This window comes from Lepidochelys kempii, chromosome 25, assembly GCF_965140265.1.
Source record: "Lepidochelys kempii isolate rLepKem1 chromosome 25, rLepKem1.hap2, whole genome shotgun sequence".
In the NCBI taxonomy this organism is placed as follows: domain Eukaryota; kingdom Metazoa; phylum Chordata; order Testudines; family Cheloniidae; genus Lepidochelys; species Lepidochelys kempii.
This window is the reverse complement of record NC_133280.1, coordinates 17,298,972-17,319,919: the sequence shown is the minus strand read 5'-3', so window position 1 is coordinate 17,319,919 and position 20,948 is coordinate 17,298,972. Positions and strand designations below refer to the sequence as shown.

The following is a 20,948-nucleotide window of genomic DNA, read 5'->3' as shown; positions in this document are numbered from 1 at the left end:
AATGTTTGCTTTACTGAATTAGGTCTTCCAATGTACTAGTTTCCTTCTTACCACTGCCCTCCAATTAATAATCTTATTTATAATCTTATCATTGGCACTCAAATGCTTCCCTTTGTAATGCAGCATGTGCCAAATTCTGTATTGATTTATAGAGAGTTGCACCAGGTACTTAAGTAAATGTACAATGGGGTGCACAGCATGTCTTTGGCCCTACATGTGTGCAATTACAAGAACCCAGGCTGGTATGAGAAGCATGGTACAAGTTATTTTTCATATTGATACAAACAGACCAAAAAAACCCCCAAACCCGAATCAAACCTCAAATTCCCAACAAAATTAACAGAAGAAAGCAAACAATGGTAACAGAAAATTGGTAAACATATGTCGTTAATGATGACTGAGTAAAGAGGACAGTTTCAACTTTGATTCCTTGGAGATTAAATAAATGTGCAGTTTTACAATGAAATTCATATAGTAAAATGCCTTTTCAGGTTTGGAAGTAGGAAAATGCAAATAAACATTTGCAGTTCTTTCTTATTATGTCAGTATTTTAGCTAACAGCTTCAGGGAAAAAAGCTTTACAAAAAAGCAAAACAGGTCCTATTCTGAAACCACAGCAGTTTCAGCAGTTACCCAAGTGGTGCACCTAAACCACACAGAGGACTCACTTCAGCAAAAAGATGATGAACAAAATGATTTACCACAGTAAATGCTGTTAACTTAGTAATGAACTCCACCCATACTAAGTGCTTATCTTAATTTCATACCCCAAGACCAGCTTTAAGGCAAGTGAGATGGGTGGCTGTTTAGAGGCAGCACTGGAGTTCAGGGTGAATATTTATTCTCAGTATCTCACTGAGGCAGCACTGGTGTAGTGTGCTATTATAGAATTTGGCTTATCAATGAAGCAGTGGGATGGAGTAACAACACATTTACGCAGAAATGAAGACCTTGATCTTTTCTGATAGATTTTGTTAGATTCTCCATTTAGGGTCGGAGCCTAAAATTTCTCTCAGAAATACAAAAACAATAAAAAAGATATTTTACTGTATTACATGATAAAGAGCGTGTGACCATATAATTATAATAATACAAACACACAGGGGTAGAGAATTAAGGTTACACATATCACACTAAATTTAGCACAGCCTGATTTAAGCGCTTATATATGCAACTTTAAATGTACCCAAAGTAGCTTTTTGAATGGAACTTTCTACGGTGCAAAAAATAATAAAGAGCAGAAGGTTCACTATCTAGGATTTCAGATTTCTGCTAGTTTGCAGAAAAATTGGCAGTAATGAGTATAAAATCCATAATCTGGACACTACTTGTGACAGTACCTGGATTCCTGTCTCATGCAACTCGGATATGCAAGAGGAAGCCTCATTCATGCAAGCCTTGGGGACTGCAGTGTTTGTAAAGTACTTCACAGCATGGCTCCTCCTTGGCACCTTACCAACTGTTCAGCAGTCAGTCCTAACTTTAATAAACTTGTTTCCAAGCAGCTAAATTATCCACCCAGTCCATAGACGTGGAATGCACCTTTCCTTAGCTGGTCACTTTACAAGCTTATAGAAAAAGGAGTACAAATGTACTGCACATTTTCAGTATGTGATCATAACTCAGTAAAACCAAAACTATTTTTTTTTCAGAATACTCTGATATTTCTCCTCAGCAAGGGCTATTTCCTTGCCGTATTTCAGACTCTCAGCTATTTTGGCTGTAGAGCTGTTCACAAAATATAAAACGTATATATACACACATTTCCCTCCCTCTCCTTGTACACAAAATTTTTGCACCCACTTTTACTTAAACTTAACAAAACAAAACAGGCACCCCTTTGAAAGACATTAGACCTGAAAAAATGTCTCTGGAAAAGTGAAAATTTCCAAAAGTTATGAACCTTCTAAAAGAGGAGGTTAGAATAGAAATCATTATGTAACCTTGACTATAAGTTGCTACTGCTGTATCATTTTGTTATGTTGGGGAAAAATGAACAGGTAAATTATCTTCTGAACAACTTGCTTCATCAATTAGTACTGAACTATCATCTTCAGAATAAGAGATCATCATAAACAACAGAATCAAAACGTGAATGGAATTTTTAGTTTGTGGCTGGGCCAGCTGCTCCACCCATGAGTCATTTATCCTACTCAACAAGGGATGCCTGTATTGTAACCTAACTGTCAGGTCTTCTGGAAGTCATGAAAAAAATACGCCTTCCTGTCAGTCACCAACTCTAAAGCTGAGGTTCCTGCTCACAGCCGCAAAGGAGGAGGAATTGAGATGACTGGGGACTGCACCACCTTTTTATAATCATGGACATCAACTTACAGAGCCATGAGCAGGCATCCACACTATTCCAAACATGCATCCAGAAGGTTACAAAGCTCTGCAAAACCAGAGGTGCTTAGCCATGAGTGGGAATAAGGTCAATACCTTTTTGGTTGAGGACCTAATTAAATAAAGCCATTTTATATTCTTCCTGCCTCCCAAAGGAAGCCATCCACGTGGTTTGAATTAACACAAGTAAATAAAGTACAGCCCTGAGTAAAGAGGAATATAAAACTTTAAAACTGCAAGGGAAGTTTAGTATTTGCTTTTGTCTTGTTAACCAATTTGCTCAGTGTAAATTCTTTATTTCAACTATACTGCATAATTAATAATTGTTTCACATCAAAAACAAGTATTCTCTTCTTAAAAGTAATCTGAAGAAATACATAGGCCAAATACTGTGCCGAGTGATATTGCACTGGAGGCAAGTCAGTAAAGGATTTAGCCTAAATAATAGAAATGTGATAAGAGTTCAGATAAGCCTTTTGTATTAAGTGTTCAGGCAATTAAGATTTTTATTAAAAATATGGCTTTTTAAGAAAATTAGGCTAATGTATCCACAGGACATATAGCATTCAACCTTGGTTTTCAATATTTTATCAAGAAATTGAACAAAATTTTGTCCTAATTTCCATCCAATTGAGAGAGATAGGAGAGGAAAAAACAAACACTACTAAAAGTGTTCTTGTGCAATGCAAAAGGCAGTGCTGACCTAAGGTCCTTACCCCTTTGTACACTCTGAGAGTACTAAATCCTGAACTATTTTTACAGATCTAAAAGTTTCAGAAGATGTCAAATAGCCAAACCATAAAATACCTTAGATTTAGAGAAGTAACATTTGAAAAATAACTATATTTATCATTAACATAAAGGAGGAGGAACCTCCAAATATAGAAGAGAGCAACCGATGTCAGAATGGTCTAGAATGATAAACCTGATATGTATATGAATACATACCTATACATCTCTATGTAGTCATTCATCCACTGTAGCTCCAGAGTCAACCTGTGCTCACATTTTCTGTCAATAGAAATTCACACTTGGGATGTTAAAACTGGGGCCTCTGCCCCCTAAACAGTCCATAAGAGCCATGTAGCATATGAACTGCACAATAATGGAAACAGCTCATCCTAGGGACGGACTACCGTTCCCATACCTCTAGCTCTTGGGAGCTCTTTACTGTGGTTGACATAACCCGCTCCAACTAACTTACATGTGTTGAAGCTATGGCAAAGCCCCTGTCTTCAGTGTTAGGGAAGTATCTTTCCTGCAGATGATGGAATAATGTACACAACTGAACTTGGAGTTTGCAGGATAGTCGGATAAAAATATTGTTTAAATTGTATTTAAAAGATTCTTGACACTTTTACACACATTGCAAGGTTCAGATACCATCTGCATTCATCTGCCAGCTCATGAGGAGAGGAAAAGGTCATATAGGACCTGATCTAGCTGCTAATGAAGTCAATGGGAGACTTTACTGCCTTTATTGGTAGTAGGATAGGGTCTTAATGCTTTGAAATGTAAAGAAATTTAAAAGGGTTTCAGAATCAAATATGTTTAATAAATCTGCTTTGGAAAGGTCAATTATTTATTTTATTGTTCATGTAAGCTCTGATCCTGAAAAGGGATGTGCTTATGCAGACCTTAATGCTGACACTGAATCCTGCTGAAGCCAATAGAGCTCCAACAAGTTGATCCCTTTGAAAGATCAGGGTCATACTTAATTGAAGCCAGCTCAGCGGGAGGTTCACAGTTTTCGTCTTCTCAGGATTTCTTGTGATATTTTGACAGCTCAGAAATAATACCAATTATAAGAACAACGTGGGAACGGAATTAAAGTCCTTCACTCAAAGGCAGAGGTGCTAACCACTAACCTTTGAGATACCAGTTTATAAATTCAGTTTCCATAGTAGACAAGACTCACAGATACAGAATGAAAAAAAAAAAATCTAAAATCTCGGCTAATTTCTCCAGCTTTGGTGAGAGTCTATAGTTTAAAATTTTACCAAGCATATATAAAAGTAAACATAAAATATATGGCATCAAATAGTCCAGGAGAATGGGAAGTCCTACTTAATATTTATTTAAATATCTAGATTTTTTAAACAAATAATAGCCAAGCAATTTCTATTTAACACTGAGTTTAACAATTACTCCCTTGAATTCTAAAATATTATGTGATTATTTTCCAGCAATTTGTTACTTTGTTAGTGTACCAATAAAACATGGAAGTGCGGCATACTAATGGAAAATATATTATCGCTGCAGACATCAACAGTTCGTACATACAAAAAATAGATTAGTTATTGAGATATAAGACATTTAATTCAAATTCCAAATTTACAAAGGAGAGAAAACTAGAGCAATCAGAAGTTATTTTTAAAAATTACTATTACAGGCATTAATTTATACTGCATGCTATATCAACAGCCATTTGTACGCAGAAGGCACATTTATAAGTAGATTACATTTTTATTTCAAAATGTTATGATTTTTATATTCTTTCAAGGTTAAAAAAGTCACAACCACTATAAGCAAGCAATAAAAATGAAGAAGAGGTTGAAGGTTACACACTGGTTAGTGGTGAAGGTTCTTCCACTAATATCACTGGTTAGCAGTACTGTTAAAACCACAATGTGGAATGCATGGTGCTGCATTTAAAGGAAGTGGGTAAGGGTGGGGTAAATGCAGCAGGTCCCACGATCAAAGCACTAGAGTATTGAATTTTACTTATAACCCAATCACTGACACCCACACAGGAACTTCCTGTACTTTAAAAAAATCTGTTTCTCTCTTTTTCGCAATCAACAACTTTTACCTAGAAACTAGTTAGCGGTGAACTCTGACTGATTTTAATCTGCAGTTCATTGCAGAAAACATGTAATTGTTAATCTGTGAGAACCTACAGACAGCACATTTTAACTGACAGGTTTCAGTGGATCAGCTTTTAATTTCCTCCTTTTTTAATTACAGGTAAGTTCTACAGGACGCAATACTAGCATAAGAAATACACAATGCCTTAAAGTTTAGTAACACTGAGTGCTACAATCAAAGAGCTACTTACAACAGGAGAATAAAAGATAAAATTAAGTGTATTTGTAAATCTACAAACGATATCAAGATATTAGAAGGATTTTCTAAAATACAATACAATTCAAATCGCTCACATATGGCACCGTTCATCCAAAATATCAATGTAATTTATACTATCTATTACGCAACAATGAACACAACCCTGATTTACACTGAAGAGGCAAAAAACTAACTCTGATAGCTCCTTAAACTAGGCTTAAGGACAGGTCCTCCTTTTATGTTTGTAGAATAAAAATAAGGCTAATAAAGGACAGTCTAAGAAACAGCTTTGGGGAAACAATTTCAAGAGTTTCTTTTAAAATGTGGGGAGGGATGGAATTATATGGATTTCAGGGAGGTACATGACCCGCACTATAGGGCCCACCACTGTATGTTGTGTTTGCCTGCTCTCTTCAGATGCAACAGCAATGACCCCAAACAATGGACTATGTATGAGCAGAAATACCTGCCAGTATAGTACAGTGGGAAGCAGTGAATTTTAAAAAGATTTGGGGGTCATGATGGATAATCAGCTGAACATGAGCTCCCAGTGTGATGCTGTGGCCAAAAAAGCTAGTATGATCCTGGGATGCATAAACTGAACTCAAGGAGGAGGAGAGAGGATATTTGACACTGCTGCCACTGTTGCTGGAATACTGTGTCCAGTTCTGGTGTCCACACTTCAAGAAGGATGTTAATAAATTGGAGAGGGTTCAGAAAAGAGCCTTGAGAATGATTACAGGAGTAGAAAACATGCCTTATAGCGTGGGTTCTCAAACTGGGGATCGGGACCCCTCAGGGGGTCGCGAGGTTATCAAATGGGGGGTTGCGAGCTGTCAGCCTCCACCCCGAATCCCGCTTTGCCTCCTGCATTAATAATGGTGTTAAATATATTGTAAGTGTTTTTAATTTATAAGGGGGGGGTCGCACTCAGAGGCTTGCTATGTGAAAGGGGTCACCAGTACAAAAGTTTGAGAACCACTGCCTTATAGCAACAGACTCAAAGAGGTCAATCTATTTAGTTTAATAAAGAGAAGGTTAAATGGTGACTTGATTACAGTCTAAGTATCTACATGGGGAACAAATATTTAATAGTGGGCTCTTTAATCTAGCATAGAAAGGCATATCATCCAATGGCTGGAAGTTGAAGCTAGACAAATTCAGACTCAAAATAAGGCATACATTTTTACTGTGTAATAATAAATATGGCCTGCGTTATACAGGACGCCATACTAGATGATCATAATGGCCTCTTCTGGTCTTGAAATCTAATTATCCATTTACATGTATAAATATGCCTTTTTACAGGTGCATTTCTGGAGACCCCTTTGAAATCCCTTACCAAAGACAAAGATGATCAAGGATAGCCTAGTGACAGTACTCACATATCACAGTGACAGAGAGAATTCCAGTGTCAAAGCAATTTATGTTTAATGAGATATAACAGGAAATTAATACAAGGAGCGCGATTAAATATAACTGGCTGAACCCAGGCTATGGACTCATTACCGCAGAAAGTTCACCAAGAGCAAGAGTGGGTCTGAGGGGCATGTTTCTGCTCCATCAGGTGATTCTGAGCCAGCCAGTCAGCACAGATCCAAAAGTGGGTATCAGACCAGGCTAGATAATGAATGTGCTGATTCACTGTCTTTCTAGGGCAGCCTCCACAAGATGGGCTCCAACACTACAGAAACCAATGGGGAAGGCAGTGGTGACATTGCTGCTGGCCTCTACTGGGATGAATCACCTTCCTAGTGCAGCTGCCCCTGCAAGGACAGGGGCAAGTCAATGCATATCGTCCTCTGTCCCTGCAGAGGTGGATCTGGCACAAGACCAATAATTTTGCACGAATCAATTCAGATTAAGTAGAAATCATAGTATTAGTGTCCTCTACCTAAGGATAGTTAGAGACCTTTTATTGGTACTTTATGTTTTCTGAATAATGAAGGGGATAAGGTAGATACAAACCACATAAGTACTTTTCACACAATGCTTGTGTATTTTTCTTATCAACTACTTGATAAAGGAAGAGTGTAAACTGACAGTAATAAGACCAAGTTTTAGATTTGTCTGATCTGAACTGATATTTGTTCACCTCTTAGAAAGATCTTTACCACATACTTGTTTTTGAATTAAACGGACTAACGAGCAAGGTAAGAAACAACGGAAGTTCCTCTTCTGTTACTTGTTTTGTGAACAGGATTTCCATCATAACACTCATTTGTATCTCTTGCAAGCATCACAGAACATTACTATGTAATTTCTCATGTTTTAAGAAACCACTGATGATTGCTAGTGTGGAAGGAAGGGAGGAGTTTAACTGTGCATTTGTACGTGAGGCTCATTTGCTTTCCAAAAGAACAACTTTGTTTCCTTTATAGTCTCCTTTAACAGAAGAGTATTGCTCCTGGTAAATTTTCTGTCTTCACATAACAGGAGAAATGCAGATACTTAAGATGCTACTCTTTCAAAAAACTAGATAAAAGCAATGTTTTCTTGTCTAAATTAAAAATAAATTCAAATTAATGAACTCCGAATAAATGTAGCCTATTACAGCTAAAAATACAGGCAAAATAGGCAGTACTCTGAGTCAACCACCTTTTAAGACAGTCTGCATAAAAACTTTTTTTGAGGAGGATGAGATACAAATCAAGGTAACATCCATAGGGGAAAGAATGAGGAGTACTCAGAGAAGTCATTCTTTGACTGCCATTCCCTGTCTTTGTTGGTAGAATTACACTGTATTTGCTAGGAATAATCATGTTTAGGCAAGAAAGACACAGAAAGACGCCACACTTAAAAATAATACTAAAATACGCCTCATCAGTATTATCTGTTGGTCTCATTCCACTTTACAGATCCCTTTTAAATTTTGAATTATTTTGTTCAGACCCTTTTCCAGAAAGAAAGACCAAATAAAGTATTCTCTAATCAATAACATACCTCCTATGAAAACTGACAAAAAAATGCAACACTTCACCACACATAGCATTCTAGATGGCAAAGAGATTACCTCTTGCTGCACAGTATATTCTCTCTCAGTGCTCAGTGTCCTGGTGGTCTGTTTTATTGTATATGTAATGTATTATTATTTCTATTTTTAAATCCTTGGAAAGCTCTTAGATACTATGGTGATAGAGACCCTATAAGTAGATAGTTATGGAATTAACTGCTTCAAGGACCTTGCTACAATTACAATCCTTTTTTTTTGTCAGTATTCATCAATACTCAGACCTGCAATGCTCCAAAATGCCTTATCAATTGGAAACCAATTTTTTAAAGTATCTATCAGATCCTTTCGAGGAGTAAAGCCAAAATGGCAGCTGAAAACTAGTGTTTGAAGATTTAAAGGCTGCAAAAATGCAGGTTCCATAAAGGTGGCAAAACTTAAATTTATTCTGTTTGCACAAAGATTTTGATTTATTAAATAATACATCCCAAACATTGATTCAGAGATAAAGGCATGATTTACAACAAATGAGAACCTACAGTACCATCCGGAGCATATCCATAAGGGTGCTTCCTCTTTTTGAGTGGGGTGGGAGAGATTAGCTAACCTGCAGTGCCAACCAAATGAGCAATTCTGCTTTATAAGTTGAATAGGTGTGAGAACTGCAAAGCAAAAGTGTCAGACAATACCAAAATGTAACGCAAGGGAACTGGGTGACCCACACTTAAAACGTATGGGGGTTACAGTGGCAGACTAACAATTTCCTGCAATATGCTGAATGAACTTTACTGAATTAAGTTAAACCTTACTGAATTAGGTTTAATACCTCTGGGTTGATTATTTAAAAATGCAATTGTATATGTGCTATTGTGGAATTGTATGTAACTCCTCTTGGAAGAGGGGGATGCTAATATAATTCCTCTGTTTATAAGCCGTTTGAAGTCAGCCCCTGGAAAGATATATGCATATACCAATTAAACCGGATTCTCCAGGGACCAACAGACAAAGAAAGGATTTGGGATAAAAAACCTGGTCTTAAACAGGCTCAGGGCCTTCTTCTTGATCCAGCAAACGGACAGAACCTCTCATGGAGGGCCCCAATCCTTATGGAAATATTGGAAGGACTTGGCCTACCAATGCCCCTTACAACTATGTGCTTACTCTGAGCTGAAGCAATGATGAACTTGAAACCATAAATTTCAAGGTGAGGTGTTGAAGGACTAGTCTTGCCAGAGCCCATGTTAGGATTAGTGTGATCTCTGGCATGCAGATAGGATCTTTTATTGTTTTTAATAATGTTTTCTCTGTAGTGCTTTTACCTTAAGAATAATATAGTGTGCTTAAAAAGAGCTGTGTGGTATCTATAATTGTGCGCAATCATACTCTTAACCATCTCTTAAGAGAAAGCAAACTGGTGTGTTTGGGCCGCTGGTCTCTGCTGGGAACAACACAGTGAAGGCAAAGAACAGTGCAGCCTGGAAATACCATGGTCAGAAGGGAGTGAGATGCAGGTCTCCACCGAAGAAAGGCAATGGCTGGGGAGCTGGAATCCTAAGAGTGTGTGCCTTGCTGGACCATTGACTGGAAATACAGGTTTAGTTGTCCTGAACTGTGACAGTTACAATATCTAGCCAGATCTTGTAAAATGCTCATTACCATAGTAAAAAAAAAAAGTGTTTCTAGAAATTCTGGATGCTTGGCCTATACATTTTTATGTTACAGAAAATCTGGTGCCAGAGTTTAGAGACCAAACTGGAAGCATGTTTGTGTCAGGATTATGCTTTTTTCTGTGAGCTAACCAAAAATTCACTGTTTAAGTCAACTGAAATATACCACAGCTTGATAAAAGTGGACTTGAAACTAATAGCTTATGAAATGTCTCCCATTTGTAAACAATTTCACCAGCATCTGAACAGCTTAGAAAATGAAATCTTGGGACAGCAAATGACCTGAAGCTGAACAACATATTAAAACAAGGTTTGTATTCTTAGCTCAACCTATACAGCAGATTCATTTGTATATAGGTATCTCTCAAAACAGAAACTGACCCATACACTCAGAAGCACCTCTGAGCTGAACTAATGCAAAAACATGTAGACACATCTTGCCATTTACTGAAAATCTGATATTTGGTCCCAAGTACTGCAGGTCTGAATCAGCTGCTGGTCTTCTTAGAATCTGGGCTGACCGAAGTCGACAAGACAGAAAATCGTAAATTCCTCTTTATCTTGACAAAGAAGATGGGAAAACTGGGGGAATTGGCTACTAGGAAAAAAATGTACTTACCACTAGGTGGCTTGGGTCGTGGAGGAACACTTTTCTTCGGTGGGAGAGCTGGAGTGTCTGGCTTACTTTTAAAAGGGTCATCTGAGAATCCCATCCCTCCAAAAGAGGAGGTGAAAGGGTCTGAAGCTGTGGGCTACGAGATAAAGGAAAGGTAAACATATGCAGATAGTAAAGATGACCTGTTAACTTTATAGAAAGTAAGTGAAAATTATTAACTCCTGTTTGAATTAACTCAGAAAAATGATAAGGAGTAAAATTCACAAAAGCAACTTAGTGACTAGGGAGTCTGAGTTCCATTTTCAAAAGCACCTAAGTCCCTTAGGAGCCTAACTCCTAATAATTTTCATTGGTACTTAGACCTTAAGTCACCTAAGGCACTTTTTACAATTTTTATCCCTGACAAGAAAGGAAGGGCACTTGGGGAATAATAAGGGGAAAGAATGGGAGGTAAAACTGTATTTTATTCCTGTTTTTATCTTACCCTATTGTACAGAAACCGTAACTAATCTGGTATTTGGCGTACTGGACGTAGTAAAATGTACTCAATGTGTACATACCTACTGAAATTTCATATATAAAAAAAAGGACTATTTTATAGCTGTCACATCACAGCTTTTATACACCACTTCTTTTATATTCACATACACACACACACACACACACTTGTTCCTTAGGATTTGTCTATACAGAGTGAGTATATGGCAAGCTGGGGTGTAAATCTAGAGTGCACTAACTGGCCCCATGGACCCTTCTACCGCACTCTAAAAGATCTGTAGCGTACAACTCAGCCAGAACAAGAGATGCAAAACCTGCAGAAATATTTCCAAAGCTACAATGATCATCCCAAACACACCTCTCAAGATCCATGGACCCTACACATGCCTATCACAACATGTGGTGTACCTCATCCAGTGCACTAAATGCACCAACAACTATGGGGGTGAAACAAGACAATCACTATGCTCTCGAATGAACTCACACAGGAAAATGATAAAAGACCTGTGGGTGAACCCTATCACCTGTGGGTGAACACTTTTCACGAAGCCATCACTCTATAGCTGACTTATCAGTCCGCATCCTGAAAGGAAACCTGCATTGCAGTTTCAAAAGATGAGCCTGAGAGTTTAAATTCATTACTCTGCTAGACACTAAAAATCAGGGACTAAACAGTGACACTGGATTTATGGCTCATTACAACTATCTGTAACCCACTAACCCCGTCTTTTTGTCCTATGACTGTAGGGGTGTGTTAACAGGCCACTCTACCTTGAACGGTCCCTAATAATATGTGCTAACTACTTATGCTAAACCAGTGGTTCTCAAACGACCCCCTTTATAAATTAAAAAGACTTTTTTATATATTTAACACCATTATAAATGCTGGAGGCAAAAAGGATTTTGGGGTGGAGGCTGACAGTTTGCGACCCCCCCATGTAATAGCCTCGTGACCCCCTGAGGAGTCCTGACCCCCCAGTTTGAGAACCCCTGTGCTAAACAATCTGTTCCACCTTGCAGTTTGCTGTGACCCCGGGAGTACCTTTCCCAGACCCAAAGAAGAGCTCTGTAAGTTTGTCTACACAGCAAACGGACACTAGCAGCTGAGCAGTGCCAGCCGACTCTGGGTTGCGGGCAGGGGCAGCGAGTTGTATGGGCCTGTGCTCCACTGAAGTTCGGAGCCGGGTCTCTCCCCTGGCCCTGCCTGCCGCCCCCGGGCAATCTAAAAGGGCCCGGGGCCCCCGCCGCCACCACACTGGGGCTAAGGCGGCTTCTTGCCCGCCCGCTCCGCTCTACTTCACTTCTGGAAGCGGATGGCATATCCCTTCGGCTCCTCCGAAGGGGGATGGGGGGCGGTGTCTCCGTGTGCTGACCCTGCCCTGAGCTGTGGCCAATGGAAACTGCGGGGATGGTGCCTGCAGGCAGCAGTATGTGGAGACCCCTCCGGCCCTCCGCCTAGGAACTGCTGCCAGAAGGGTGTTCATGTTGCTTTCGGGAGCCACTCACGGTAAGTGCTGCACCCCTCACTCTCTCCTGCATCCCAACCACCTGCCCCAGACTCCGCACCCAAACTCCTTCCCAGAGTCTGCCCCCTGCACCCCCTCCCGCACCTCAACCTCCTGCCCCAGCCCAGACCCCGCACCCAAACTCCCTCCCAGAGCCCAGCCCCTGTAAAGGACCCTGCCAACCATTAAAAAATAAATATATAAAAAGTGATTCCACACTGATTTATCCATTGCTTTACTGCATTTTTATCATGTTTTCAAATGTATGTTAAATTTTGATTCTGCAACAAAAAAGGAGTTCTGTAGGTAAAGCACTAGAAGGCTCAAGCTCCTAGGGAGATCCTTCTGAGAGTTCTGCTAATTAAAACCAAACATCCTGCTATTTGTAGAGGCTGCTGCCACCCAGTGGAGGAAAAAAGCTTTATAAGCAAAACAAGACAGTATTTTATTATTTTGGCCACAAAGACATTCTAATTTTAAAATCCCTGGAAAATATATCTTTAAAGGTTTCCTTTTCTTTCCCAATATATGAAAATCCCTTAAAAAATAAAATCTATTTCCTATCCAATATTTTCTCTAAAGTGCACACACATTCAACTTGTCATTGTAGAGTTGACTGTAAAGGTTGGGCGATGGACATTCATTTTAACTCTCCAAAAACAATCTTGGAAAAAATGACATGGACTTTGTGAAGTTTTAATCTGTGATGTCTGTTTTAGTACAGGAACCCCCCCAAAAGTTGGGACTTTCTAGAGAAATTTCAAGAAATGTTCACTTTTAAATGTTTCCTCTGAAAAAATGTTAATACATTTTTGACTAAATAAATAACAAAAAGAGTTATGTTATGTTAAAATTTGGAGAGTAAATTCTAATACAGAAAGTCAAATGAAGGGATTTGAATCCTGTTTTCCACGTAAATCTCAATGCAACCTTAACTTAGGAACCACCAGGGTAACTCAATAATAATCATTTGGTCACCTAAATTACACTAGAACACAGATACGCCCCTCTATTGCTCCCCCCTCAAAAATCTAGAGATTTTGGTGAGACAGACAAACAAGTTATTTAAAAGCCTGCTGTGTCCAAAATAATTATATCATTAGTCCCTTTCAGAGGGTTTTTCCAAATGTGACTGCAAGATTTTGCTTGTTTCAATATAATGCTATTCTTTTCTTCACACTCATCAAGAATTATATGAAAAAAAAAAAAAGGAAAAAATGTTTATAGAGAAGGACTGATGCTTCCTTTGGTAACATTTACCTTTGACATCTGGCTAAAATCTGCAAAACCCTCATTGCTATTGAAGGCACCACTTCCAAATGGGTCTAACGTTCCAAAAGGATCTGAAACAAGTATAGAACAAAGCAATATGGTTTTTATTTTGTTTAATATAATACCTAGACAGAGGAAAAATCTACTGTCACTGAAGTAGACCACCAGACAAATTGAAAAAGGACACCAACATAAAGAAGCCCTCTTAATACTAGTGCCAGTAGCACAAATTATTTAATAAATTCACAGGAAAGTCATGTTTCTCTCTTTATGATGCAGTCAAATCATGACAAAGTCTCTTTAAATAGGAGCTGACACCTACAACGTGATTTCATAAAACATTTGCTTTAAAATACTATCAAGTCAGCAATCATGACTTTAGTGAACTAAAAGAATGATCAATTTTTTTCCCTTGGATGAAAAATTTGGCAGTAACAAGGCATGCACTGTTACCAAGATGAAAATATATAAGGAGAGAAGCTCAATTAGTTGAACTTCCATCTGTTCACTCCATTCGAGCTCTCTTTTGTAGGCCATAGGTTCTTTTTAATGCTGTTCATTCAGATTTTGTCTGTTACTTAAGGGTTGTTTACATGGAGAATCCAGGAAAATTAATCTGAATTAACAGAAGGTATGAATTTGAAGCTGATTATTTAAACCACATTAAACCTCTGTGTGAACACCCTCATTCAGAATTAACGTGGCCTTAATTTGGTTTAGTTAAGATAAATCAAATTCAGACTCCTTTAATTCTGAAAGCTGGTGTTCACACAGGGGTTTAAATAATCCATATTAAATTCACAATTTTAATTAATTTGGATTAATTTTCCTGGATTTCCCAATGTAGACAAGCCCAAGACTACTCAGACCACATTCCAACTCTCTCAAAGATTCCTTTCTCAAGCATTGTTTTTCCAAAGATTAGAAAATAGCATCTCTAAATTCCTGTTTATTTCTAGTATCCTAGTTTTTAAATTCTGTTCCCCAATTGAGTTCATAACCAATAAGAACAATTTATCAGCTTCAGCTCTTTCAAACTCTTCCATGATCTTGAAAACTTCTATAAGTCACCCTGAAGTCTTTTTTACCCATGAGAATCAGTCATGCTCAAATGACACATGTTCTTAATGAAGGTAGACCCAGACTGTCACATCCAGAGGAAAAGGGGAGAAAAAGGGGCAGCACATGAAAATTCTCCCCTCATGGAGGATTTCTCCATATTCTGCCACTGGGAGAGGTGTGTGGTTTTCCTACCTGAGGAGGTCCAGGTAGTTTGGTCCTCAGAAGCTAAGGATGTTGAGAGAGCTGCTAGAAGGACAGAGCAATCTGCTGTATCCAGGCCCTCTGCACTAGCTGTACATCTCCTGGCTCCCCAGCAGCATGGTTCCACTGGAGTCACATTGCCAGGCACTGCCCTGGCCGCCCTTGGAATTCCCCACTTAGAGGAATTCCCCCAAAAGAGTTAAGGTTGCCTCAGGTTGGATTAATTTATCTCCTGTTTCATCATTGCTTGCTTAGAAGAAAGGTTGGGAGCAATGCACAGTGCATGTGTGGAGGATCCCTCCATAGTCTGTAATAAGTACACTGTGAGGATGTATCCCATAGAATTGCAGTCTGCTTTTGCTATTTCGAAGCTTGAGGGTGAACTCTGTGCAATTTCCAGTGCCAGCCCATTGGGGGTCCTAAGCAGGAATATTTTGGGGGGCTCCCCACAACACATACTAATAATTAATAGGGGGCCCCCTTGAACTGCTCAGGGCCCTAAGCAATTGTTTAGTCTGCTTATGCCTACGCATTGACTCTGGCAATCTCCAAATTTTAACTGATATACTTGTGTGTCAAAAAGGCAGCAGAGTTTACCTGTGCATTTTACAGAAGAAAATACTTCCCTCTTACCTGGCCCTTTTGAAGAGATACCTGAAGATGTGAAAGGATCGCTACTTTCAAAGGGGTCAGGCTAAATGAGGAGGAAAGAAGAAATGGTACATGTTAATAATTTTAATGTATTCTGCACTTACCTTTCTGTGTATACCAAAATCTTCCCTACACTATGAAAACTGCTATTCTAGGCCAAATAAATCTAGTGCAGTGGTTCTCAAATTTTTTTTTTTCGCAGACCACTTGAAAATTGCTGTGTGTCTCAGTGGACCACTTAATGATCTTTCCGAATGTTGTTTGTACCATTAGCTAACTATTGTAAAGCACTTTGGATAAAAGCACTATATAAAAAAATCCTTAATAATAAAGGTTTTTTTGTTCTACAAATAAAAGCACACAACTCATATTTTAATATCAGTAGTCTTACCTTTCTAATGCCATGGATGTGCCCTCTCTCCCCCACTGCGGCAGCCCCCGACCTGGGGCTGGGAAGGAGTCGGGTCTTTCCCCCTGCCACAGCAGCCACAGAGCTGGGGCTGGGAAGGAAGGCCATCTCTCCCTGGCAGCCGCAGCCCTGGAGCTGGGGAAAATCGCCTCTTTCTCTGTCTGCCGCAGCCCTGCACGTCCCAAATTCCCCCCACCCCCTCTTCTCACCCCAATCACCACTCCCACCTACTCCCTATTCCCCCCAAGGCCACCACCTCACCTCACCTCACGCCTGCATGGCTCCACTAATTAGGTAAGTGGCCCTTCATTCTTTCATGTGCAGCCACCCAGGCACATACCTTAAAGGGAACTATCCGCGGACCACCTGAATGGAGCTCCGCGGACCACAGTTTGAGAACCTCTGTTCTAGTGTAATTCTAATACAGTCAGTGGACTTTGCATTTGACCAAACACCATGAAATACTCTTCTTGGATAAATACACATTATTAGCGCATGTAGTCTTGATAGCAATGATACAACGTGGGGTTGCTGACTACAAAGGCAAATATCCCATTGAGCAGAACACATTCCAGGCAGGGGATCTTTCAGTAAAATAAAGCTGGTACTAGTCTACAATTCAAAACTCAAGAACGTATTTGTACAGAAGTCTATTGTCAAAATGTTCATACTCGAGTGCCAAAAGTTGACATTAAATAGACGTGGCTTAATTTCAGAGCTGCTGAGTACCCACAACTTCTCATTAAATAAATAGTAGCTGCAGGTACTCATCAGCTGTGAAAATCTGGCCACTTATGTAGGTGCATATCTTTAGGCACTGAAGTTTGAAAATGTTGCCCTATGCTTGTAAATAGAAAGGAATTATCTGAAACACATTTTCACCATAAGGATACCATTACTCTGCTATAAGTAGGGCCCTACCAAATTCTCGGCTGTGAAAAACGTGTCTCAGACTGTAAAATCTGGTCTCCACCATGAAATCTGGTCTTTTATGTACTTTTACCCTATACTATATACATTTCACAGGGGAGACCAGAGTTTCTCAAACTGGCGGTCCTGACCCAAAAGAGGGTCACGGGAGGTGGGGGGGGGGGTGGGGGGTGGGGGTTTGCAAGCTATTGTAGGGGGGGTCATGGTATGCCACCCTTACTTCTGCACTGCCTTCAGAGCTGGGTGGCCAGAAAGCAGTGTCTGCTTGCCAGGCGCCCAGCTCTGCCAGCACCGCCAGCAGCAGCTCCGAAGTAAGTGTAGCAATGGGAGCCAGAGAGTGGCGGCTGCTGGCTGAGGTCCCAGCTCTGAAGGTAGCAGCACAGAAGTAAGGGTAGCAATACCATACCAGGCCTCCCTTACTTCAGCGCTACTGCTGTCAATGGCGCTGCCTTCAGAGCTGGGCTCCTGGCCAGCAGCTGCTGCTCTCCAGCCGGCCAGCTCTGAAGGCAGCGCCAACTGCCAGTAGCAGCACAGAAGTAAGGGCGGAAATACTGCGACCCCCCTACAATAACTGTGCGATGCCCCCACTAACCCCTTTTGGGTCAGGACTGCTACAATTACAACACCATGAAGTTTCAGATTTAAATATCTGACATCATGAAATTTATGATTTTTTAAATCCCATGACCGTGAAATTGACCAAAATGGACTGTGAATAACAGTAGAAAAGTTTATTATAGTGCAACATACACAAATTTAAAAATTACCTACCTTTGAGGGCAGTGTGGGTTTTTTTGTGAATGGATCTGAGGTAAATGGATCATTCTTCACCTGTTTCTTAAAAAAATCTTCAGAGACAGAACTACGAAATGGGTCACTTTCTTTAAATGGATCCCCTCCAAATGGATCTAGCAAAAGAGTTACGAGAGGTAAACAAAATGTACTGCTTTACTGGTAAAATACTAGACAATGTGCTACAGGGAACAATCACGCATTAGCAAGGAGTCGGAACAAATATGCCTTTATCTCAAACTTATTTATCAAATAATAAATTATTAATATATTCTACTCTAAAAAAGGAGAAAACTATTATGATTATTTAAAATTCTGATTAAATGGATGATGTTTTATGGAGTTTATATTACAGTTACGAACTACATTTAATAAAACTGTATATACCACATATACTTGTTCATTAGCCTGGTCGTTTATAAGCCGACCCCCCAAGATGGATAGGTAAAAATAGTAAAAACTGTATGACCCTTTCATAAACCGACCCTACATTTCAGGGGTTGGCAAACTTTGGCTCCCGGCCCATCAGGGTAAGCCACTGGTGGGTCGAGACATTTTGTTTACCTGGGGCGTTCACAGACACAGAGCCCCTCAGCTCCCAGTGGCTGCGGTTCGCTGTTCCCAGCCAATGGGAGCTGCAGGAAGTGGCACAATGATTTCATAGAGTTTAAAATCATCAAATTTTGGTGCAGACCCGTTTATAAACCGACCTCCGCTCTTTGATGAGTCACATTTTTACCAAAAATATTCGGCTTATGAACGAGTATATATGGTACCTTATTAAACTTCTTAATGAGCTCGCTCATGCACGTGCACACTCTGGGCCCCCCAGTTTAAACTGAAAAACAAACACACATACTCTCTCTCTCTCTGGGCTCCGCAGTTTAAACTGAAAATCTGAAGTCTTGGAAGGCCAGCTGTATACTGGGCATATCTATATTTGGCTACAAATTATATCCCACCTGTCTCAAAGGAAAAGCTTTTACCTGTTGAAACAGGTGGCTGTTCTGAAAAAGGATCATTCTGGAATGGATCATCTAGGTAAAAAAAAAGAAAAATATCTTGTTTTGTCACCTACTTAGAGAATGTCTCCAACTGCCCTACAGTTCGGACTAATGGGGTGTGAACAGCAGTGCACACCAAAGTGCTGCACTATAACTCCCCTGTGTAGATGCTGTGGGAGCAAACTTAAAAGTGTAAACTCTGGACCTTTAAGTTTGTACCCAGGGCATCCACACAGGGAAAATACAGTGCAGCATTTCAGTGCACATGGCTCTTCACATCCCTTAGTCCAAACTGCAGGCACTGTAGACATACACTCAGTTAATAAGATTAGCACAGTTTGTAAAAATACATTTATAGTACATATGGTCTTCTGATTCTTATATTAGCCATTAGTTACTTACTGCCTTTGAAAGGGTCTGCTCCTTTAAAAGGATCAGATCTGAATGGATCTTCGGCCTGGAATGGGTCTGTATGTAATTCTTGTGTATTATTACTAAACAATAAAGCTTTATTCTTGAAGGGATCATCCTAGAATTAAGAGAAATATTACAAAGATTTTATCAATATTAAAATGATTAATCATCCAGTTATATTCTGATGTATCTTATTCCTGTTCAATTTTGTTTTAAATTCAAGAAGCTCCTTATTGAAGCCAGAAGTGCCCTTTAAACTGAAGCAAATGTCATAAATACATTGCTTGAGGCTACATAGAACATCAACACTGCGTACAGCACACAAAATGAAATACCTTCACAAACTTTCTAAAATTCCACCCCTCTAGGTTTTGCAAAAGCCCCACCACCATGTAAAACATCTTAATTTCCAAGATAAATATATCTTTCCACAAATCTTTGGCTATTGATCGCTGTCCAGACTACAGTGGAGCAGGAACAATTATAACAAAACTGTTTTGAATAGATCTACCGCAGTCCACTTGACAAGCAAGAATAAGGATAGATTTCCTTCTAAAAACATGCTACCCTAGCTATGCTGGAAACTAACTCTCCTACACAGATGTCATCCATAGCATAGTTTTCAGGTTAACTATGGTTATTGCTAGCACAGTTCAAGCCAATTTTGATAAACTAAAAAAAGCAAGCCACAACCACAACACACGAACTAACAAAGTTGTGTCAATTCTTCATCATATGCATTTGTTTGTATGATATATCCTTATATCCTTGTCTTTGCCTATTTTGTGTCTTTTAGACTGTAAACCCTCTGGAGTAGGGATTGTCGCTTGTCTATGTTTGTACAGCACTCAGTACAAAGGAGCGCCAATCCTGACTGATGCCTTTTGACCATAATAAATGTTTACTAACAACAACAGACAAGGCCTTGGAGTTTACAAAGCTAAAAGGATCTCTCCTCAGTATAGAAGACACAAATGAAGAAGTTTAAAATTAAATTTTTCAACAGCAAAAGAAACAAAATACAGAGGAGGAAAGACGGATTAAGAAACAGGAAAGAAACAAATGTTTTACAAACTTTTCTATGAACATAGAGTTTTCTTCCAATAAGTGGTTCTCAGTCTTTACCAATAAAAGCAACATTCCAGAGACTTCCACTTGAAACTGAGTTTGACAATAACCATTCAAGCACAAAGACTGTGCAGCGAAGTATTAAAAAACAAGTCTGTGAAAGCATCACTGTTCTGATACAATCCCTTTCTTTCTCAAGTGTTTTCCCTTTGTTGCTTGAGCAGAGACAAAGTAATGCAAGGCAGAAAGGTACAGTACTTTCTAAATGCTTATTAGGCCAGTGTACTAAATATACTATGTACAATATAGTGGTGTTCTATAAGTATTTGCATATTATTAATGCTATCATATTTCACTTAAATGTTTATTTTGAAATAGATCAAAGTGCTTTGGATACCTAAAAAAGGAAACATTCTTTAAGAAAGCTATTCTACTTTCACTTTTATATAATCAAGTCTTCTAAAATAGCAAAATAAAATCTGATTTCTACAAAAAAAATA

At 39.2% G+C, this 20,948-nt stretch overlaps 1 protein-coding gene across 7 annotated transcripts in view; it reads right to left on the bottom strand.

The window, feature by feature from the left end:
• The window catches only part of EPS15L1 (epidermal growth factor receptor pathway substrate 15 like 1), an 81,337-nt gene that overhangs the window by 18,264 nt on the left and 42,125 nt on the right, over nucleotides 1-20,948 (bottom strand). For 5 of the 7 annotated variants that reach the window (XM_073324396.1, XM_073324398.1, XM_073324400.1 and 2 more), the window contains 6 exons: nucleotides 19,369-19,495; nucleotides 18,949-18,999; nucleotides 17,942-18,078; nucleotides 15,814-15,874; nucleotides 13,906-13,988; nucleotides 10,646-10,778 (listed from right to left, as the gene is read on the bottom strand). In XM_073324396.1, the coding sequence (XP_073180497.1) occupies nucleotides 10,646-10,778; nucleotides 13,906-13,988; nucleotides 15,814-15,874; nucleotides 17,942-18,078; nucleotides 18,949-18,999; nucleotides 19,369-19,495 (592 nt within the window). The remainder of the gene's footprint in view (nucleotides 1-10,645; nucleotides 10,779-13,905; nucleotides 13,989-15,813; nucleotides 15,875-17,941; nucleotides 18,079-18,948; nucleotides 19,000-19,368; nucleotides 19,496-20,948) is intronic. The other 2 variants (XM_073324397.1, XM_073324402.1) reach the window with 1 other exon arrangement.